General features: G+C 41.4%; 1 protein-coding gene and 1 long non-coding RNA gene across 2 annotated transcripts; both read left to right on the top strand.

Annotated features, from left to right (window-relative positions):
- Positions 1-1,351: 1,351 nt before the first annotated feature.
- On the top strand, positions 1,352-10,740 carry LOC118717929. Its single transcript, XR_004987661.2, has 3 exons — positions 1,352-1,482; positions 1,600-1,673; positions 10,604-10,740. It is a non-coding gene; the product is annotated as an uncharacterized LOC118717929 (long non-coding RNA).
- Positions 10,741-11,344: 604 nt separating this feature from the next.
- KANTR (KANTR integral membrane protein) lies at positions 11,345-11,575 on the top strand. Its single transcript, XM_045581024.1, has one exon. The coding sequence runs from the start codon at positions 11,345-11,347 to the stop codon at positions 11,573-11,575; it is 231 nt and encodes a 76-aa protein (XP_045436980.1).
- The last annotated feature ends 12,493 nt before the right edge of the window (positions 11,576-24,068 follow it).

The following is a 24,068-nucleotide window of genomic DNA, read 5'->3' as shown; positions in this document are numbered from 1 at the left end:
ACCCGGGACCCTTCAGTCTGCAGACCGACGCTCTATCCACTGAGCCAAACGGTTTCGGCCCAATAAATCTTTTTTTAAGATTTTAAAATTGATTTTTAGAGAAAGAGGAAGTGAGAGGGAGAGAGAGAAACTTCAATGTGACAGGGAAACATCGATCAGCTGCTTCCTTCATACCCCCTACCAGAGATCAAACCCACAACTGGTCATGTGCCCAATATATCTTGTGTCCATCTGACACCATATATAGTTAATTACAATATTGTTCACTACATTTCTTATGGCCCACTCCCATCTTTCAAAAACCCAGTCCTCCACCCCCACCCCCGCAACCACTAGTCTCTCTGTGTAAGACAAGTATTCTTTTAAAAATATATATATTTTATTTATTTTTTACAGTGAGGAAGGGAGAGGGATAGAGAGTTAGAAACATCGATCAGCTGCCTCCTGCACACCTCCTACTGGGGATGTGCCCGCAACCCAGGCATGTACCCTTGACCGGAATCGAACCTAGGACCTTTCAGTCCACAGGCCGATGCTCTATCCACTGAGCCAAACCAATTAAGGTACACTCATTATGAGTGAGAGAAACCTAACTCGGAAACCCCTGCAGTGAAGGTAGAGCTATAGGAAATTTGGGGCAGTGTCATGTCTTTTAAGGGGGCAGTGGTTTATACAAAAGGACTTACAGAGTAAGATGTCACGAAGCAGGATCGCCAGGACGGTGTGGCTCAATGATTGAACATCGACCTATGGACCAGGAGGTCACAGTTAGATTCCCAGTAGGGGACGTGCAGGTGGCAGCTGATCAATGATTCTCTCTCACCATTGATGTCTCGTTCTCGCTCTCGTTCTCTCTCTCTCTCCCCCTCCCCTCTCTGAAATCAATAAAAAATATTTTTAAAAAATAATAAGAAGAAGTCAGGATCTCTGATCATTGGGTGACTGGCTCCAGGCCCCACTTTGGGCTTAGAGTAGGGGTGTCGAACTCAATCAGAGAAGGGGCCAAAATCTAAAATCCAGCCTAAATCGCGGGCGGAATGGTTTACTGAACAGTCATAAACTGTCATTGTGATGGAAACACAGCGGAGTGCAGTGATGACAGCGCGGTGCGGGCCACATTGCAAGGCCTGGCGGGACGGATTTGGCCCGCGGGCCTTGTGTTTGACACATGTGGCTTAGAGTCTGAGTGTTTCCAGCTTGGCTCATCAGCCAATCAAAGACCCCCGAAGGGGCGGGGTTTTCTTCCTCCGGGATCCGGGCCTGGGGGGAGGGAGTTACAAAAAGTGTTTCCGTCTCCAGCCAATCCCAGGGCCGACAGGAGAGTACTCCTCCAATGGGAGCCCGCGGCCGTAGGTAGCGGTGGGGCTAGCCATCCTGCTCGTGCTTCAGCCTGCGGGAGGGACACCTCCTGGGTATCCTCGAGATCCAGCTCCCGGTTCCTGGCATCTGCTCTCGCGTGGCGTGTCCGGCGGAGGGTGTCCGGTGAGAGGCTATAAGGACCGGGGTGGGCGGGGGTCTGGGGGCAGAAAGAGGCCGGGCGGGAGCGCGGGAGGGGTGGGGCCTGGGTGAGCTTTTACCTGGGCGGCCTCTCACCCCTAGGTCAGCGGGTGGCGGAGGATCCCGCAGGTGGCAGAGGGAGGGCGAGGGGCCCTGCGACCCCAGACTGCGACTAGGTGAGTACCCTGTGTAGCCCACTGCCCGTGCTCGCCTTCCCGCGCCCCCTCTTCCCCAATCTCTTGGAAAACCGTTCTGTGCAGGTCTGCAGCTCACGTGATCGTCTGCGTGCGTGTCTGTAAGTCTCCTCGCTTTCTGCCCCGCCTTTCTCTCTCGCAGTCTGTCTCTATCTCCATCTTTCTGTCTGTCTCTGTCGCTCCCTCTCTAAACAACATCCTCAACAACCCAGGCCTAGAAGGCTGAATCCTGTTATAGCTAGCCATGAGACCTTGAACCATCTGCCTCACGGCTGTGGGCCTCAGTTTTCCTCATCTGTCAAATGGGAGTCTCATAATCTCCACCTGAGCCAGTATATGTGCATCGCTTTGCCCAACACCCGGCCCCTAGGAAATATTCAATAAATGACGGTCGTGATGGAGAAGAATATTCTCACTCTTGGTCTTTGGCTTTGTTTACTCCCTGTCTTGTCTCTGCCCCTACCCTCATTGGTTTTCTCTGTTATGGTGTTTCCTCTTTCCACCTGTCTCTTTTCTATCCTTAAATGGGTTAAAGGTGCATTGTTTATAGCAATGAGGTTGGCCTAAGAGCAACTGTGAACTTAGCTGAGGGCTCTAGTCTAGTGTGTGTGTGTGTGGGGGGGGGGGGAGATGGAGCCTCTGTTCCCCAGCCTCCTGTGTTAATCAGGTAGAGACCCCAGGGTGAGGAGCAACTTAAATGAAAAAAGTGGATCTGGCCCTTTATTATTTTTTCTTTTCTTTCTTTCTTTTTTTTTTTTTTTTAAGGGGATCCTGCCTTCTTTTTATGTTTTTTTTTTTCCATGTATTTTATTGAATTTTTACAGAGAGGAAGAGAGAGGAATAGAGAGCTAAAAATGTCGATGAGAGAGAAACACCGATCAGTTGCCTCCTGAACACCCCCCACAGGGGATGTGCCCGCAACCAAGGTACATGCCCTTGATGGGAATCGAACCCGGGACCCTTCAGTCCACAGGCTGACGCTCTATCCACTGAGCCAAATGGTTAGGGCTAGGCCCTTTATTCTATATTGTGTTAGTCAGCACAAGAAGACCAAGGGTCTGCTAGTTACACCCCCATACAGCCCTTCTGCCCCCTCCCTCATACTCTTTGACCACGCCTTCTGGAACTCACCTTTAAGCATCAGCAAAATCCCCTCCATTCTCACCCGGGCTTCTGAGTAGTCTGAGTTTTCTTTCCATTCCTTAGAGGTTCTCATACCTGTTGGCCCCAGCACTCCATTTTAACTGTGTATATTTTGAAATGCCCCTTCCCTATTCTGAAATGAAGTGCATAGATAATATTATAGAATCTATCTACGCACCTCATTCCCCCAAGCCAATATAATGCCCTAACTAATAGAAATGAGAAGTAAAGGGAGAGCAATTGATAATAAAGCAGTATGTGTTGTGGTATGTAAAGCCGGGGATGTCATTCTATGAAGGAGTCATAATGAAATGGTCTTGCATTTAATGGCGCTTAAACCTGGGAATGTGACAGCTACATGTGTGTTGATTGGTGACTCAGAAACCGCAGGTAAGATGATGCAATTTTCCTAGTTGATGAGCAATTCTTCATAAAGTTCTAAACAAAACATAGCGCAGTCTTCTCTCAATTTATGTAGTTGTAGAGTGTCTGGAACAGTCAGTGTATATTAGAATCCATGATGTGGCCTTCATAAACCTCCCTGGCTTATATCCCACCTCTCTCCCCACTTGCTCTCTCTGTGCCACCCATCCTTGCCTCCTTTACGCTACCTGAACATGTTAGGCACACTTCCGCCTCAGGGGTTTGTACTGGGCCGTCACCTGTGCCTAGAATGCTTTTTTTTTGCACAAGACTCACGCCCCACTTCCTTCAGGCCTCTACTCACATGTCACTTTCTCAATGAGGCCTACCCTGACCATCCTTTTCATTTTATCTTTAAAAAAAATACATCTTTATTTCAGAGAGGAAAGGAGAGGGAGAGAGAGAAAACATCAATGATGAAAGAGAATCACTGATCGGCTGCCTCCTTCATGCCCCCCACTGGGGATCGAGCCCGCAACCCAGGCATATGCCCTTGACTGGAATCAAACCCGGGACTCTTCAGTCCGCAGGCCAACACTCCATCCACTGAGCCAAACCAGCTAGGGCTATTCTATCTTTTTTTTTTTTTTTTTTAATATGCTTTTATTGATTTGAGAGAGAGTGAGAGGGAGGAAGGGAGAGAGATAGATAGAAACATCAATGAGAGAGAAGCATCAATCAGCTGCCACCTGTATGCATGCCCCATACTGGGGATAAAGCCTGCGATCCGGCCATGAGCTCTGACAGGGAATCGAACTGAGAATCTTCATTCATGGGTCGACACTCAATCCCTGAGCCACACTAGCCGGGCCTGACCATCCTTTTTAAAATTGCAGCTCTCCACTGGCACATACCCTGATCTGTTTTTTCTCAGTGTTCCTCACCCTCTTACAGAATATAAAATTCACATTTTTATTGTCTGACTCTCCCACTCAATTGTAAGCTCTAGAAGGGTCAACATTTGTGTGCATGTGTGTGTGTGTGTGTGTGTGTGTGTGTGCCCTGACACATCCCTATTATCTTAAACAGTGCCTGGCACATAGTAGGCTCCTCAGTAAATGTGGAATGACTAAGTAAATGAATGAATAATCAGGATTTTTACTACATGGTTGTCTGGTGGGATCTTGTAAAGTTGTATGGAATGGGGTTCAATTCTTTGCTGTGTGGAGCTATCTTGTGCAGATGCTCAGCTGGTCTGTGCCCACTAAATGCCACCAGTGATCTCCAACTATCGTGACAACAAAAAATGCCCCCAGAGCCGAAACCGGTTTGGCTCAATGGATAGAGTGTTGGCCTGCTGACTGAAGGGTCTCGGGTTTGATTCCGGTCAAGGGCATGTACCTTGGTTGCGGGCACATCCCCAGTGCGGGGTGTGCAGGAGGCAGCTGATCGATGTTCCTCTCTCATCGATGTTTCTAATTTTCTATCCCTCTCCCTTCCTGTCTACAAAAAGTCTATATATATATATATATATATATATATATATATATATATATATATATATATATATATATATATTTTAATGCCGTAAACACCCCTTGATTGTCCATCCCCCATACTGCTCCCCCAGCAGCTCCACATAGCCCTCTGACCAGGAGGCCAGGAGACGGGGTCAGTGTCCTTACTCTCATTGCCCTTCCCACTTTCTTTTCCTCCTCCTTAAGCTACGTGTTTTCAATCCTCACCTGACAATATTTTTTTCCATTGATTTTTAGGGAGAGTGGAAGGGATGGTCTTCTTATTGTTGAGTTGTAAGAATTCTTTTTTAAAAACATTTTTTTATTGATTTCAGAGAGGAAGGGAAAGAGAGATAGAAACGTCAATGATTAGAGAGAACCACTGATCAGCTGCCTCCTACATGCCCCACACCCTCCCCCAACTGGGTGCCGAGTCCAGAACCAGGGCTTGTGCCTGACCAGGGATTGAACCGTGACCTTCTGCTTCATAGGTTGGTGCTTAACCACTGAGCCATGCCAGCCGGGCAAGTTGTAAGAATTCTTTATGTATTTTAGATACAAGTTCCTTATCGGATATATAAAATGCAAATCTTTTCTCTTTCTCTGGGTTGACTTTTCACCTTCTTGATGGAGTTTTTTTATGCATAAATTTTTAAGTCAAGATTATGTGTGTGTTTTTTATCCTTACCTGAGGACATGATTAGAGAGAGGAGGGAAAGAGAGAAACCTCAATATTAGAAACATCAATCAGTTGCCTTCCCTAAACTCCCCAACTGGGGATCAAACCTGAAATGCCCTGACCAGGAATTGAACCAGCAACCTTTTGGTGCACAGGATGATGATGCTCAAACAACTGAGCCACTCCGGTCAGGCCATATCTATTTTTCTTTTGTCACTTGACTTTTTCATGTCATATCTAAGGAACCAGTCAATAACCCAAGGTCACAAAGATTTATTCCTGTGTTTTCTTCCAGGAGTTATATGATTTTTTAGCTCTTACATTTAGGTTGATGAGACATTTTGAGTTGATTTTTGTGTGTGGTGAGGTAGGGGTCCAAATTTTATTCTTCTGCATGCGACTATCTAGTTGTCCCAGTACCTTTTGTTGAAAAGAGTATTCTATCCCTCATTGAATTGTCTTGGCAACCTTGTGAAAAATCAATTGGCCATAAATAATAAATTTAAAGATTCATTTCTGGACTCTGAATTCTATCCTATTGATCTGTGTCTGTCATTATGCCAGACTACACTGTGTTGATTACTATAGTTGCATAGAGTAAGTTTTGAAAACAGGAAATGTAATCTTCCACCTTTGTTCTTTTTCAAGATTGTTTTAGCTCTTTGAAGTCCCTTTCATTTCTATATGGATTTTATGATCAGTTTGCCAAGTTTCTGCAGAAATCAGCTAGAGTTTTTATAGGGATTGTGTCGAATCTATATATCAATTAGGAATCATTGCCATTGAACAGTATTGCGTCTTCCTGTTTGTGAACATGAAAAGACTTTCTATTTAGATTGTCTTTAATTTCTTTTGGAAGTGTTTTATAGTTTTCAGTACACAAGTTTTTCACTTTTGTTAAATTTATTCCTAAGTATTTTACTTTGGCTGCTATTATGAATAGGATTATTTTCTTAATTTCACTTGCTGATTACTTATTGCTAGTGTGTAGAAATATAGTTGATTTTTATTTATTGATCTTCCATTCTGCCACATTGCTGAACTTATTAGTTCAAATAGTTTTTAGTGGATTCCTGAGGATTCGCTGTATATTAGATCATGTGATCTACAAATATAGTTTTACTTTTTCTTTCCAATCTGGATGCTTTTTAAAAATAATTTTTTATTGATTTTTATTTTTTAAATATATTTTTGTTGATTTCAGAGAGGAAGGGACAGGGAGAGATATATAGAAATATCAATGATGAGAGAGAATCATTGATTGGCTGCCCTCTGCACACCCCACACTGGGGATCGAGCCTGCAACCAGGGGTGTGTGCCCTTGACCAGAATTGAACCTGGGTCACTTCAGTCCCAGCCACCGCTCTATCTGATGAGCCAAACCAGGTAGGGCTATTTATTATTATTTTTTAAATATATTTTTTATTGATTTTTAACAGAGAGGAAGAAAGAGGGATAGAGAGTTAGAAACATCAATGAGAGAGAATCATCGATCAGCTGCCTCCTGCACACCCCCTACTGGGGATATGCCTGCAACCAAGGTACATGCCCTTGACTGGAATCGAACCTGGGACCATTCAGTCCACAGGTCTACGCTCTATCCACTGAGCCAAACCGGTTTCGGCAAGGTAGGGCTATTTATTGATTTTAAAGAGTGAGGAAGGGAGAGAGAGAAGGAAAGAGGGAGGGATGGGGAGGGGGGAGGAAGAAGAGAGAGAGAGAGAGAGAGAGAGAGAGAGAGAGAGAGAGAGAGAGAGAGAGAGAGAGAGAAATTTGTTGTTCCACTTATTTAGGCATTCATTGGTTGATTCTTGCATGTGCCCTAACTGGGGATCGAGCCTGCAATCTTGGCCTATCTGGATGACACTATAACCAACTGAACTACCTGGCCAGAATGTGGGTGGGTTTTGTTTGTTTGTTTTTTTCTTGACTAATTGCCCTCCCTAGTCTTCACAGTACAGTGCTGAATGGAAGTAATGACAGCAAGTATCCTTATCTTGTTCTTGATCTTAGGGGTAATGTATTGAGTCTTTCTCTATTAAGTATGATGTTAGCTGTGGGTTTTACCTTTTACCAAGTTGAAGAAGTTCCCTTCTCGTAGTTCTCTGAGTGCTTTTGCCATGAATGGGCTTTGTCAAATGCCTTTTCTGCATCCATTGAGATGATTGTGTGGAGTTTACGCTTTATTCTATTAATATGGCGTATTACATTGATTACTTTTCAGATGATAAGCTAACCTTACATTTCTGAAATAGATCCTAATTCATCATGTTATATAATACTTTTTCTATGTTGCTGGACTTGGTTTGCTAGTATTTTCCTGAAGATTTTTACATCTGCTATATATTCATAAGGGATATTGGTCTGTAGTTTTCTTGTGATGTCTTTGGTTTTGTTGTTAGTGTAATACTGGCTGCATAGAATGAACTGGGAAGTGTTTTTTCTCTATTTTATGAGTTTGTGAAGGATTGATATTTGCCTTGTGTATGTCTTATGTCTTTTCTGTTCCATTGTTCTTTAATTCCTCTCTTCTTTTGTGTTAAGTAGATACTTTCTACCTTAACTTTTTAATTTCCTTACCAACTATATATATATTTTTAGTTACTTTCTTAGTGGTTGCTCTGAGGATTACAATTAACATCTTAATTTGAGGCATTCTACTTTGAATTAATTCTAACTTTCTTTTCTTTTATATATATATATATATATATATATATATATATATATATATATATATATATATATATATTTTATTGATCTTTTACGGAGCGGAAGAGAGAGGGATAGAGAGTTAAAAACATCGATGAGAGAGAATCATCGACCAGCTGCCTCCTGCACACCCTCTACTGGGGATGTGCCCACAACCAAGGTACATGCCCTTGACCGGAATTGAACCTGGGACCTTTCAGTCCGCAGGCTGACGCTCTATCCACTGAGCCACACCGGTTTCAGCTAATTCTAACTTACTTTCAGTGGTTTGTAAAAACCTTTGCTCCAGTATATCTCTGTTTCCTCTCCCCTCCTTTGTAGTTTTTTTTTTCATGCAAATTACTTCTTTATAGGTTGTAAACCCATCACCAAATTTTATTATTATTGCTTTATGCAGTTATCTTTTAAGATAGGACAATAAAGTGGTTTTTTAAAAAAATATATTTTATTGATTTTTCACAGAAAGGAAGAGAGAAGGATAGAGAGTTATTGTAGAAACATCGATGAGAGAATCATCCATCAGCTGCCTCCTGCACACCCCATACTGGGGATGTGCCCGCAACTAAGGTACATGCCCTTGCCCAGAATCGAACCCGGGACCTTTCAGTCCACAGGCCAACACTCCACTGAGCCAAACCGGTCCTGGCAGGAAAATAAAGTGTTTTAAAAATTATTTTTTCATACCCATGTAGTTACCTTCAAGTTACCATTTAGTGTCCTCTAATTTCAGCCTAATGCTAGCAACAAATTCTTTTAGTTTTGTTTATCTTAAGTTCTCTTTCATGTTTGAAGGACAGTTTAGTTAGATGTGGAATTCTCCTTTGACAGACCTTTTCTTTCAACATTTTGAAGATGCTGTGACACAGTCTTGTGTCCTTTGGTTTCTGATGAGAAATCAGGTACTAATGTTATTGAGGCTCTCTTATACGCAATTAAGTCATTTTCCTGTTGCTGCATTTGAGATTTTCTTTTTGTCTTTCACCAGTTTCGCTATGTATCTAGGTATGGATCTCTTTGAGTTTATTCTACTTGAGGTTGTATAGAATATTTTACATCAAATTTGTGATGTTTTGGCTCCTTTATCTTCCTCTTGTCCTTCTGAGACTCCTGTTATACTTATGTTGGTACACTGATGTAGTCTCATCGGTCTGTCAGGCTTTGTTTCTTTCTCTCCATTCTTTTTTCTTTCTGCTTTTCATAATGGATAATCTTTATTTACCTCTCATCAATTTCACCCTTCTCTTCTGCCAGCTCATACCTGTTGTAGAACCCCTCAAAATGTACTTTTCATTTCAGTAGTTATACTTTTCACTCCAGATTTTCTATTTGGTTCTTCTTTATGATTTTTATCTCTATTGATAGTCTCTATTTTATAAGACATTGTTCTCATTCTTTCCTTTAATTCTACATATATGGTTTCCTTTAGTTCTTTGAAAATGTGTATAATAGCTAATTTAAAGTCTTTGTCTATTAACTCCCAAATATTAGCCTCCTTGGGGACATGTTCTTTTGGCTGCTGTTTTCCCTGTGTATGTAATATAATTCACTGTTTCTTTGCATGTCTCACATTTGTTGTTGTTGTTGTTGTTGTTGTTGTTTGTAAAAAACTGGTCATTTTAGATACTCTAACAACTCTGGTATTAGACTCTTCCACCCTCAAAGTTTGTTGTTGTTATGGGTTGTGCATGTGTGGTGGTTGTTATTGTTTTGTTATTTTCCTTGTTGCCCTTGTGAATTCTGTATTCCCTGTATTACAGGATGTGGCAAGAGCAGGTCACAGTTATTCATATGGAAAATAATAATACACAAATAAACTTTTGCGCACTTAAAATTCTAAACCTACTTTTGCCCCACCCTGTATGTGGACCCTGAGTTCTCTGCCAACTCTTTTTAAGTTCTTGTTTTAATTATTTATTTTTTAATCTTGTCTGAGGATATGTTTAGAGAAAGGAAGGAGGAGAGAGAGAGAGAAAAAACATTGATGTCCTAGAATCTAGAGGAACATCAGTTGGTTGCCCCCCACACCTGTCCCCACTAGGGATTGAACCCACAACCCAGTTATGTGCCTTGACTGGGAGTCTTTTTTAAAAAATTAAATCTTTATTGCTCAGATTATTACAATTGTTGACTGGAAGTCTTTCCAGATTTTTAAATGAGAAATTTGAAAACTGCTTGCATAAAGTGTTTATTTTATATTAGGTTTTATGCTTGAAATGGATACACCCAAATTCTGATCAAGAATTTTTAATGATGTGTTCTTTCAAATTTTAGTAGTCACAATCAAGAAAAATTTATGCACAAATAGCTGATAAAGTATTTAAAACCAATTTTTAAAATCTTCAAAAATGTTTAACAACTGAAATGGTATCTGACAGCTTTTCTTTTTGTTTAATTGATGAATATATTGTTAAAATTTCTTGTGATAATGTGATTAGATTTCAAAACAATTGAACTCGCTCATATAAATTATTTCAAAATAATGATGAAGCTCTTATTTGCAGAACATCCATCATTGTTAGCCCCGCAGCTAGCTTGGACACCATTAAAAGGGCTCATCAGCTGCAAATGAATAAAAGTATCTGATATTCGTGAAGACAGAGTTTCAGGGCTTCTACCAGGAGCTACACTCTCTAGAAGCCCCTGCTTGGCCTTCCTGCACCCAACCCCACCCCAACTAGTCACAACTTGGCTGTGTATGGTGTTTCTTGGCAACTGGAACACAGATTCCTCCAGCAGCTCTACAAGTCCCTTGTCCTCAGTGAGCAGAAGACTACAGAAACTGTCTACTGAAGAGGCTGTCCATGTGATTGAGCTCCTCGGTCCTGCTTAATACACTTACCACAGAGCAGTAACTGAGTGCTGGATGTTACTCATTTGTTAGACCACATTTCACTAAGGGTCACCCTCTAAGGATCTCCACTGCCTTAGGTTCTACATGGACACCTTTAGGGCTGAGGGAATCAGTATCTCTTTACTTACCTGTAATCTACATATCAACTAGAAAATTTTGCCTTCTGCTATTTGTTTGCTTATTAATTTATTCATTCATTTATTTTTGGTAGAGAGTTTTAACCGCTGCTTCAGTTCCTTTAATAGAGGACTATTCAGGATTTCTTTTTCTTCCTGAGTCAGTTTTGGTAAGTTATAGTTTTCTAGGAATTGGTCTGTTTTGTCTGCATTCTCAAATTTATTGGCATCAACTTCCCTTACTTTTGATTCTCTGCTGTATATAATCTGTAGTTATGTCTCCTTTTTCATTGCTGTTATTGGTTATTTGTGCCTTCTCACTTTTTTTCATGATCAATCTCTCCAGAGGTTTGTCTATTTTATTAGTCTTTTCAAAGAACCAACTTTTGGCTTTGTTGCTTCTCTCTATTATGTCTTTGTTTTCTATTTCTTTAATTTCTGCTCTTATCTTTTTTGATCTCCTTCCTTCCACATTTTTTGGATTTATTCTGTTGTTCTTTTTCTAATTTCTTATATTGGATACTGAGCTCATTAATCTTCAGCCTTCCTTGTTTTTTGATTTGTGCATTTAAGGATATAAATTGCCCTCTAAATACTGCTTTTCTATAAGTTCAGACATGTCCTGTTTCATTATTGTTCGGTTCCGAGTACTTTAACATTTTCGTCATCATGGTTACTTCTTTGACCTGTGAGTTATACGGAAGTGTGTTTTCAAATTTCTCAGTGTTTGGTGATTTTTAAATTATATCTCTTTGTTATTGAAATCTATTTTGATTGCATTATGGTCAGAGGATGTTGTCTGTGTGATAACAATTCTGAAATTTATTGAGACTTGATTATGGCTTAGTACGTGATCAATATTTTTGAATGTTTCCTATGTGCTTTATAAGAATGTATGTTCTCTAATTGTTGATTACAGAGTTCCACATATGTCTATTATCAAGCTTGTTGTATTGTTCAAATTTTCTATATCTATACTGATTTTTTGGTGTCACTATATAGCAGTAATTGTAAGAGGTGTATTAATATTCAACTACAATGGTGGATTTGTCTATTTCTCCCTGCAGTTCTTTTTAAATTTTTTATATATTTTGAGAATATTTTATTAGGAATATTCAAATGAATAATTGTTATATATTCCTGATAAATATGTAATGACTCTCTCTATTCTTGATAATGCATTTTCCTTAAAGTCTATTTTACCTTATATTAATATAACAACACAAGCTTTTCTTCTTATTAGGATTTATGTGGCATATAATTTTCCAACCTTTCACTTTACAACATTTTCATGCTCTTATGCTTTAATTATACCTCTTGAGAATGGCATATCTCTGGACCTTTTTTCAAAAAAGGTAATCTGATGATCTCTGTTTTTTAATGGGCAAGTTTAATCTGTTTACACTTACTGTGATATATCTGGGCTTGTTTCTACCATTATACTTTTTAAAAATATATATTGTATTGATTTTCTTTACAGAGAGGAAAAAAGAGGGATAGAGAGTTAGAGGCATCAATGAGCGATTAACATCAATCAGCTGCCTCCTGCACACTCCTACTGGGGATGTGCCCACAACCAAGATACATGCCCTTGATCAGATTCAAACCTGGGACCCTTCAGTCCACAGGCCGATGCTCTATCCACTGAGCCAAACCGGTTAGGGCACCATCATACTTTTTTATTTCTGTTTCCTACCAACATCTTTTCTATGCTTTATTTTTACTTATTTATTTTGCTTGCTTTTTTAGCTTTAAGATTTATAGTGTTTGCTTTCTTATTCAATTTTTTTCCTCCCTACTGTTTGGAATTTACATTTTTCCTATTCTTTTTGTGGTTATCCTTGACATTTTACCACACATGTTTAATTCATAAGGTCTAAAGTTAAACAGTATATTAGTCTCCCTCTTCAAGAACACAGGAACCTTCAACTGTAGGCATTTCTCTCTTGTCCCGAGTTTGTTCTTTTTTTTCTAACCTCATAAATTCTACGTCATCATTAGTATTATTTTATATGCATAGTGTTTGGATTTACATGCATACATTCTTGCATCTCAGACCATCATTCTGGAGTCATTTTCCTTCATTATGAATACAGTGTTTAAATGCTCTTTTAGTACAGGTCTCTTGGTGTTAAATTGTCCCAGTCTTTGTTATATGTAAATGTAATTTTATCCTCATCTTAAAAGACAGTGTTATAGGTATTTAGAAGTCTGCTACCAGTCTAATTGCTGTTTTTGTAAGTGTTTTTGTTTTCTTATATTCTAGCTACCTTTAGGATATTCATTCTCTCTCTCTCTCTCTCTCTCTCTCTCTCTCTCTCTCTCTCTCTCTCTCTGATATACAGGGGGCTCTTCAGTATCATTCTAAAATGTTTAGGCATGTATTTCTTTTTCATTTATTCTACTTTAGAACTGCACTTGCTTTATGCCTCCGGATTTATTTTTTCATAATTTCTAGAAAATTCTCAGCCATTATTTTTTCAAATGTTTCTCTCTCCCATTATTTATGTATTTTCTTTGTCAGAATCCAGTCAGTAATATTTTTTACCTCTTCATTATATCTTCCATATCTCATGATATCTTTTTTTTTTTTTTTAATGTTTTCTGGCTTCTTATCATCCTGTACTTCATTCTGGGCAATGTCTCCAGATTTTTACCAATTAACTCTTCAACTATGTCTGATCTGCTGTGTAATCTTTCCACTGAGTTTTTTGTTTCAACAGTCGCATTATTCATTTTTATACATTCCATACATTTCACGTTCTAATTCACTCCTAATAATCTCTTGTTGCTTGCTCATCTTTGTGGTTACATCTCCCATTGTTTTAAAGATTTTTGTTCAACCAATAATCACTGTTTGCATAAGTATGACATTGTAAATATTGTTCATATCTAAACCACATAGTAACTCTGATTATATATCCTTTGTTGTGTATTTTTTTATTTTCCTAATAGTTACGTGTGTTTTTTCTTTGCCTAGTACTAATTCTTACCTGAAATTCTTTTTAAAATCCCTATCAGATGATGTCCCTCCTCTGCTCAAAAGTCTCCCATGGCTCCCAGCTCCTCAGAATAAAAGCCATAGCCCCCACCATGGCCCCAAAGTCTCGACACATCCTGGACCTCGACCCCTCTCTGACTTCATTTCCTGTCATTCTCTCCATTACTCACTCTTCTCCAGCCATGCTGGCCCACTTGCTGTTGCTCAAACTGACAAGGACCCTCCCTCTTCATTGGCTTTGTATTTGTTCTCACTGCCTGGAACATTCTTCTACCCAGATCATCTGAGGACTTGCCCACCCACATCCAGTATTCTCAAATGTTATCTCCTTAGAGAAGAATTCCCTCCCTGACCAGCGTATCTAACTTGGTCTCATTCACCAGCACTGTCTATCCCTTTATCTTACTTTTTATCTTATGTTTTTCTACCAAACACCGATCACCACCTGAAATATTTCATATTTATTTATTGTGATTAGTGTCTGTCTCTCCCAGGTAGACTGTAAGCTCCACAAAGCAGGGCCTTTCGTTTTGTTCACTGTTGTTGTATCCCTGGTGCCAAGAACAGTTCATAGTAATATTTAGTAGATGCTCAATAAATATTTGTGAAATAAACACATTCAAAGACATACCTATATGGCAGGGCTTGGGGAGGGATGGGGGTGTGGATAATACGGAATAAACAAGAAAGGGAGAAAGAAAAAAATAAAGTGTATATTCTCTTGTCTTAGGTCATCCACTCCATGACATTCATTTTTTAGTATCTGCTCTTCGCTAAGGAGAAAACAACACCATCTGTTGTCTGTTAACCCGAGGACAGAATGCTAACCCAGGTGAGCCTGCCTCACAGCACCTGTACTTAACTAACCTTGACCACGTGCTGCCACAGCTCCTGCAAGCCCTCCCTCCAAGCACAGCAGCAGCCCAGCTCCAGAGCAGACAGGCATTTCACCCCACAGAAGTGACCTGCTGTCACCTACTCTTGGGGGTTATAGGGGGTTATGGGGAGATTAGAAGAAGATAGATGGGCCCACTCCCTGTCAACCCATATTGTTACCACTGATGATGCACTGACTGGGGAGAACCACATGTTAGTTCCCTGGAATCTCGTGTGACCTCACCCCCTGACTTCCCAGAAGGGGCTCTTGTAAACCCTGCGGGAAGCTGAAGCCAGACAATGACTGAGGGGTTCTGTTCACTCGTCTCCTGAGCAGCTTCACCTAGGAGTCACTTCAGTAACCAGTGGGGGTGGGGCAGGGGGGGAGGCAGTGTGCTTGCCACTTGGGTTTTCAAAACAAAACCATGTATTGTTTAGGGATACTTACACAGGAAGCAGAACTTTCAGAGAGAGAGAGAGAGAGAGAGAGAGAGAGAGAGAGAGAGAGAGAGAGAGAGAGAGAGAGAGAGAGAGAGAGAGAGAGAGAGAGGGCATCAAGGTCAGGATAATGGTTTCCTCTGGGTCAGGGGAAGAGGTATATGAAGGGAAATAGGAGGGTTCAAAAATACTTTGTTCTAGTTCTTAGCATTGTTGGTAGATGGGCGTTTTATTATTCTTCCTTAAGCTATAAAAGTTTTAGAAACTATTCAGTGCATTTAAAATGTTAACAGAAACACAGTTTTCAAACCAAATAATATGTACAATACATAGAATCAAAGATAATCTCCATAAACACACCAGAATACCTGCCTCTGGAGGGAGAGGGTTGGAAATGGGATTGGAGAATGAGAAAATGGGATGTACGAATAAACAAATAACACACACATTCTACTTAGCAAAGATAATGATGTGACCATGGAGTACAGTTTCCTCTACCTTCTGCACCAGGATATTGAATATGATAAAGAAGATGAACCTTATTAAATCTGATTGGTCCAAAATCAATCCGTACAAAACCAAATCACATGAATACTGCAAATAGTATTATAATCAAGTAAATGGTTGCTACAGGAGGTTTTCCCAGGTGGAGGATTTTGAAGGCCCTTCTGAGTGGTCATTTCTCCAAAAGTTTCATCTGTGTTCTTTGTTCAGCATTCCTGAAAGATTTCAAATGCAGCCCTTGGCTTATCAACCCATCCTATCTAATAAGAGTAATTTGCAGATTGACCATCACTCCAACACACAAGATGGCTGCCCCCATGTGGTCAAAGATCCTGCCTCCGTGTGGATACAATATGGCCACCACAAGATGGCCAGCAGGGGAGGGCAGTTGGGAGGGACCAGGCCGGCAGAGGAGAGAAGTTGGGGGCAAACAAGCTGTTAGGGGAGCAGTTAGACATCAATCAGGCTGGCAGGGAAGTGGTTAGACTCTCGCAGGGGTCCTCAAACTTTTTAAAGTGGGGGCCAGATCACGGTCCCTCAGAGAGCTGGAGGGCCGGACTATATGAACTACTAATTCCTGCTGTAACACCTCGGCTGCGCTCACTGCCCAAAAAACCTGGCGGGCCGGATCAGACTCCTCTGCGGGCCGCATGTGGCCCGCGGGCTGTAGTTTGAAGACGCCTGGTTAGAGGGTGATCAGGCTGGCAGGCGGAAGCAGTTAGGGGCAATCAGGAAGGCAGGCAGGTGAGCAGTTGGGTGCCAGCAGTCCTGGATTGTGAGTCCATGGGATTGGGCCTAAATGGGCAGTCAGACATCCCTCGAGGGGTCCCAGATTGGAGAGGGTGCAGGCTGGGCTGAGGAACATCCCCCCACCCCTGTGCATGAGTTTCATGCACTGGGCCTCTAGTTTCACAATAAAACTTGAAAACCAATAGAGAGGTTCTCAGAGAGGAAGAGGGTCAGGGGAGGTTGAAAAGGGTAAAGGGGGTCAAATATATGGTGACAGAAAAGGACTAAACTTTGGGTGATGAGCACACAGTGCAATATACAGATGATGTATTATAATATTGTACACTTGAAGCTAATATAGTCTTATAACCAATGTCACCCCAATAAATTTAATTTTTTAAAGAAGATAAAGTAAGAGACTAAACTGGTATCCCTACAAGAGGAAAAGACCAAGCCCTCATAACTCAAAAAGAGGTATGTACCTCAAAAAGAAGTATAGTTCCATGTTGGACTGTTTCTTGGAAATTGCCTCTATGATTTAAAAGGAACATGTATGTATATCTCATGGACATGGACAATAGTTTAGTGAAGGCCAAGGGAGGGAGGGTGGAAGTGGTCAAAGGAAGGAAAACACCTACAATGTCAACATTTTAAAAATGTTTTTTAAAAAGAGTCACGTCTTCTTTTTAAAAAATTTAGTGTCTATAGTTATTACTACTTTCTCATTCTGTAGGGTTTTAAATTTTCTCTGTTTTTTTTCTTGATCACTCTTTTTAAAATATATATATTTTATTGATTTTTTACAGAGAGGCAGGGAGAGGGATAGAGAGTTAGAAACATCGATGAGAGAGAAACTTCAATCAGCTGTCTCCTGCACACCTTTACTGGGGATGTGCCTGCAACCAAGGTACATACCCTTGACTGGAATCAAACCTGGGACCTTTCAATCTGCAGGCCAATTCTCTATCCACTGCGCCAGACCAGTTAGGGCATTCTTGATCATTCTTTTCAGAGGTCTGTCTCCCTTATTAGTCTTTTCAAAGACTAGCTTTGATTTGGTTAGTTTTCACTGTTGTTTTTCTTTATAATGGTGGTGGTATAATTTGGATCATAAAAATATTAAAGGATTAGACTTAAAGAATCAAAGATGGCTGCACAGGTAAACACCTAGCTGCAGCCGCACACAACAATTCCAATAAAATACAACTAAAATATAAAATGGACATTACCCAGAACTACAGGAAAGTCGACTGACTGGAAATTCTACAACCAGAAGCAAGGAGAAAACCAGAAGGAAGCGCGGAGGAGCTGTAAAAGCCTAAGGTACGGAGACACGCGGCGCACGGAGAGAACAGAGCCGGAGAGGAGGGAGGCTGAGTGCCTGGCTGGCCTTCCCTAGCAGGAAGGAGATAAAAGCTCCAACTGTGCTGGGCCCCAGTTCTAGGCCAGACCCCGGGGACCCAGGCTCATCCATAGGGAGCTGGGCTGTAAGGTGGAACCCTGGGGGAGCGGCGAATGTAGGTCCCGGAGGCACACACATTGCGCGCAGAGAAGGGACAGTTGGCTGTGCCACAGGATTGCCCTGGTGCGAAGGAGACAGGGGCTCCAGACTTCTCTGAACGCCACCTCCAACCCTACTTCCAACTGAACTGAATCCCAGTTCCGGGCTCATTGGGGGAGAGCCTAGACTGTTTGGTAGCAGGTGAAAATCAAGGGCACCTTTCTCTCAGAGGCGCTTGCAGCGAGTACTGAAGGACCCTGGGATTACTGAGACTCATGAGCCACATAGGGTGGGGCTGACAGAAGCCAAGGCTGTAGGCTCCACCCTGAAACCCCGCCCCATCAGGGAAGCTGTGAAAATGCCGAGACATCGAAATAGCTCACAAATGAAAGAAATGGAGGACAAAAAGCGACTGGATATAGAGTTCAAATCTACGCTTATAAGGTTTTTCAAGAATTTCCTAGAAAAGATGGATAAGACCTATGAGGATATGAAAAGGGATCAACTAGAATTAATAAGGAATCAACAAGAAATGATAAGGGATCAAAAGAGATAAAGAATACATTGTCTGAAATAAAAAATATCATACAGAGTCCTAAAAACAGAATGGAAGATCACAAGAATCAAGTCAAAGATTTGGAACACAAAGAGCCAGAAGACACTCCTCTGCAGAAGCTAGAAGGCAAGAGAATCCAGAAAATTGAAGATAATGTAAGAAACCTCTGGGACAACTTCAAGCGAACCAACATCAGAATTATGGGGGACCCAGAAGATGAGAGAGAGCAAGATATCGAAAACATACTGAAAGAAATAGTGACAGAAAACTTCCTCCATCTGGTGAAAGAATTAGACTTACAAGTCCAGGAAGCACACAGAACTCCAAACAAAAGGAATTCAAAGAGGATCACACCAAGACAATTCATAATTAAAATTCCAAGAGCAAAAAACAAAGAGAGAATATTAAAAGCAGCAAGAGCAAAGCAGGTAGTTACCTATAATAAAGGAATACCTATCGATTGTCAGCTGATTTCTCAACAGAAACCATGCAGGCCAGACGGGAATGGCAAGAAATATTCAAGGTGATGAATAGTAAGAACCTACAGCCAAAGATAATCTATCCAGCAAAGCTATCACTCAGAATCGAAGGCCAGATAAAGAGCTTCACTAATAAAAGAAGTAAAAAAAAAAAGCTAAAGGAGTTCATCAACACCAAATGAGAATTATATGAATTGCTGAAGGGGGTTCTTTCAGAAGAGAAAGTAAATAAAGATAAAAATTATGAACAAGAAATACGTAACTATCAACAAGTGAATCTAAAAACCAAGGGAATTAAAAAACCTGATGAACAATATTAACTGTTGAATATAATAGAATCAGAGGTATGGAAGGGGAGTGAACTGACAATTCTTGGGGAAAAGGGGAGAGGGGGATGTGGGAAGAGACTGAACATAAACTGCACCTATGGATGAGGACAATGGGGGGTGGGGAAAGGCAGAGGGTGGGGTGGGAACCTGGTGGAGGAGAGCAATGGAGGGGGGGGGGGAAAGGAACATTTATAATAAAAAAAAATATTAAAGGATTAGAGTATCATCTGTGTATATCCCGGGTGAAAGAATAGCCATCTAAAAACTTAAAATGTTCAACTGGATTTAAAGGATTTTAAGAATGAAATAGAAATTCTGGCTAATGGGGAAGAAAACATAAATTATCCTTATCCTTTTACCTACTTGAGAGAGAAAAAAAAGCATTTCTCTTTACTAGGCAGAATCAAGACTTTGAAGAGGTCATTAATGAAAAGTCCTGATAAAATCTTAAATTAAAATGTACATTCACAGAAGATGCTCATTTTTGTATTAAAATGTGAAAATAGTTTATCTAGTTATACAAATTAAAGGCTTGCTAATTTTCCTTCACCTTCGCAGTACCTTCTTACCTCCTGCTAGGCTCTACTTATCTCCTCTGAGCTGTAGGTAGTTTTGCTCCAGCTCTGGGAGCCCAAGAACCCGGACTGAGAACATCTATATATTTATATAAAAGCCTAAGTGACCATTTGACTATCCAACCCATAGCTATGACACACAATGACCACCAGGGTTTAGATGCTCAACACAGGAGCTACCAAGGTGTGGTGATTTGGCAGCTTCAGTTCTTAGGTGATGCACCCAGAATCAGAGAGGAGAGAGCTCGATTTTGGGGTATATCACCCGAAAACCACTTTCTTGCAATCAGGACCGCTCAGGGGAATGTCAGAGAGCTAGTTTTGGCCCGACCCCTGCAGGCCAGGTCAAGGAACCCACTGGTGCAGCATCCGTGCACTGGGCCTATGTAATAAAAGCCTAATGTAATAAAAGCCTAATATGCTAAGTCCCTGTTGACTGGTCAGCCATTCAATCAAAGTGTAATATGCTAATGATATGTTAAGGCTACTCAACTGCTTGCTATGACATGCACTGACCACCAGGGGGCAGATGCTCTGAGTCTAACCGGTAGGTGAGCTTGTTGCTGGGCTCTGGCCAATCCAAACTGAGGGAGATGATCTGGACATACCCTTGAGTCCTCCAGCAGTCCCTCCCCAGCTGGCCAACCTCCTATATCCCTCCCCGGCTCCAATCATGTACCAGTGGTGCCCCTTGGCCTGGTCTGCACCCTCTTGCAATCTGGGACCCCTCAGGGGATGTTAGAGAGTCAGTTTCAGCCCGATCCTGCAAGCCAGGCCAAGGGACCCCACTGGTGCATGATTTTGTGCACTGGGCCTCTAATGTAGTAATAATAATGGCAGCTAATGTTTATTGAGAACTTAATTTATTCCAGACACTAAATGTATAATCTCATTTAATTATCTTAATAACCATCTGTGGTAAGTACTATTATTCTATTATCCTTCAATATAAAGATGAGGGAACTGAGACTGTAAGAGATTAAGTAATTTGCCAAAAACCACAGAGTGGGCAATTGATGGAGGCAGGATTTACACCCAGACAGTTCAGCAGCCCCTGAGTAGGTAGTTCTTCCTCCCCTCCCCCCGAGTACCCTTAATGTGCCCACTCCTTCTGGGTCCCTTTCGGCTCCCCTTGGAATCAGCTCTTCAGCTGCAGTGGTAGGTTTTGTTGAGGCTACCAGGGTTGTCCCAGGCCAAACTACAGGTTGACCAGGTGACCACACCAGTCACACAGCAGGGCAGCCCAGATGGTGATGCTGACCACAGTTGGGGAAAAGAGAGAGCAATGGAGGCCTCAGCCCCTGGTCCAGCCTGACCCTAAGCCTAGCCTTTTACTTACCCTCCTGTCTGGAGCTGATTATAGGACAGCACAGCAGATGCCAGGGGTCAGGGAGGTCCTTAGAAGAGAATTAGGCCCCCAAACCAGGAAAGGGCTCAATCCCAACAGTGCACCGGTAGTAGAGGAGGGGATAAAATAGCCTGAGAGGAGACTGGCCCCAAAGGCAACTTGAATCCCTCTACAGCCAGCCTCAACTCCCAACCCTCTGGACTAGTCAGTTCCTTCTGGTTAGACCAAGGCAGACTCCTGGCACTACCTCCAAGCCCCATCTAACTCTCTTCCACATTTTGCCATTATTACCTCTTCAGACCACCCATAACTCCTCTAAGTCCCTCCGCTCTCCTGCAAAGTCCAAGTCCAATCTCACTTCCTCCAGAAAGAACTTCTGGGGTCCATGTTAGGTTTCTTCATATGATCATTTGACTAGTTGGTTGATTCCCTTTTTTTCCCATTTGCCATTCTCAGGGAATCAAGCTAATGTTAAAATATATAACCTTTCGGGGGGCAAAAAAAAAAAAAATCAATAAAATATATTAAAAAAATATATATATAACCTTTGTATGTGTCTGGCAAAACATTTTGTTTGCATGTATTTGTAATATATCTAAGGTTGCTATCTTGTATATTTTCTCTTTCCTACTTGTGTGACACAGCAATATGTGCTTTTAATTTTAAAAAATTTTTAAACCTTTTGTTTTGTAATGATTTCAGACTTATAAAAAGTTACAAAACTATTCCCTACCTGGTTTGGCTCAGTGGATAGAGCGTTGGCCTGCAGACTGAAGGGTCCTGGGTTCGATTCCAGTCAGGGGCACATGCCTGGATTGCAGGCTTGATCCCCAGCAGACGGCATGCAGGAGGCAGCAGATCAATGATTCTCTCTCATCATTGATGTTTCTATCCCTTTCTCTCCCTCTCCCTTCCTCTCTGAAATCAGTTATTTAAAAAGTTACAAAACTAATATAAGGAATTCTCATATACCCTTCACCCAGCTTCCCCAAATGATACCGTTGTACATAATTATAGTACAATGATCAAAACTAAGAAATTAACATTGATATAATACTATTAATCAATCTATTAAAATTTCACCTTCATATTTATTCAGATTTCACCAGATTTTCCCCTAATGTCCTTTTTCTGTCCTAGAATCCCACATTACAATTAGTTGTCATGCCTCCTTAGTATCTTCTCATCTGTTACAGTTCCTCAGGACTGGTCAGTTATTTTGTAGAATATCCCTCAAGTGGGCTTTTCCGATGCTCTCTCATGTTTACATTTTGGCTATGCATATTGGGCAAGAAACCACAGAAGCAGTGCAATGCATTTTTATCAGTTCATCATAACAAGTTACATGATGTCTATATGTTTTATTAATGATTATGTTAACCCTCGTCACTTGGTGACGTAGTGTTGCCACTGTCAAGTTCTATTTTTACCTTTGTGATGCTCTAAATTGTGAGGAGAGAGTCAAAGTATCTAAGTAAACATCCTGTTTTTCCTCAAGCTATTACCCACTAATTTTAGCACCCACTGATGATTCATGCTTCACACAATTATTACTGTGGGTGTTTGCCAAATAGTGATTTTCTGTTTCCACCATTTCTTCTACATTTATTAGATTTTATTAGTTAGAGTTTGACTGTAATGAAGACTTTAAATTCTCCCGCATTCATTCATTCGTTTATAGCTGTATGTGCTCATGAATTCTTATTTCATTTTATGGGTATAATTTATTACATCCATTAATTATTTTGTTGCTCAAGTTGTTCCAGATTTGGCCATTGGGTGATCCTTTTAGTTGGCTCCTGTGTGCTTTTGACATGTTTCTCTCATTTTTAAGCCGTTCCTAACTCTCTGGTCCCATCCCTGGAATCATTGTTTCTCCAAAGAGGCAGCAACATGTTTAGATAGATGACTGGTGATGTTTTATACATCAGCATTATGTTTATATGTATATCAACTTTATTGAGATATACATACATCCTATATAATAAAAGGCTAATAAGCAAATAGACTGAACAATGGAACAATCAGTCGCTATGATGTGTGCTGACCACCAGGGGGTGTGAGCTGAACATGGTAGGTGTTGCCACTGCAGGATGGTGGAGCAGGTGAGTGGGGGCTCCAGACCAAGGCAGAGTGCTGGTCACTGTCGCTGTCATGGGGGAGAGCCTCTGGTGATTACTGAAAATTCTTTGCTCCTGCATACCACAGTCCCACCCGGCACTTGCACCTTTAGCCAGCGCCAGAGCCATCGCTCACACCCACTGCTGGTGTCCAGTGCTGGTCCCGAACACTTGGCACCATCAGTGGGTATTAGAGGTGGCTGCTGGCCCTGATTGCCCCTGAGGGCTTTTCCACCTCCCCATGCTCCTGAGGGGTGATCGGGGCAGCAGCCACCAATGTTCGCACCTACTGATGGCACCAGCCCCAAAATGAGGGGGGGTGAGGGGGCGCGTTGTGTGGGAGGGGCCAGGCTGGGTCATGGGCTGAGACCTGCCCCTGTGCCCACTGCAGCCTCTCGGGCCCACAGTTCCTTTCAAGGTGCATGAATTTGTGCACTGGGCCCCTAGTAGTATATATAACAGCTTTATTTAAATACAATTTATATATCCCACAAGTCACCCATTTAAAGTGTACAATTCAGTGTCTTTTAGCATATTCACAGA

Source organism: Pipistrellus kuhlii, unplaced genomic scaffold (assembly GCF_014108245.1).
Source record: "Pipistrellus kuhlii isolate mPipKuh1 unplaced genomic scaffold, mPipKuh1.p scaffold_m20_p_130, whole genome shotgun sequence".
Lineage (NCBI taxonomy): Eukaryota > Metazoa > Chordata > Mammalia > Chiroptera > Vespertilionidae > Pipistrellus > Pipistrellus kuhlii.
Note: the sequence above shows the minus strand (reverse complement) of the source record. Positions and strands in the feature narration are given on the sequence as shown.

Excerpts from the sequence above, each read along its gene's own strand:
- KANTR (XM_045581024.1), top strand. The coding sequence starts at position 11,345 with ATGTCTCCTTTTTCATTGCTGTTATTGGTTATTTGTGCCTTCTCACTT.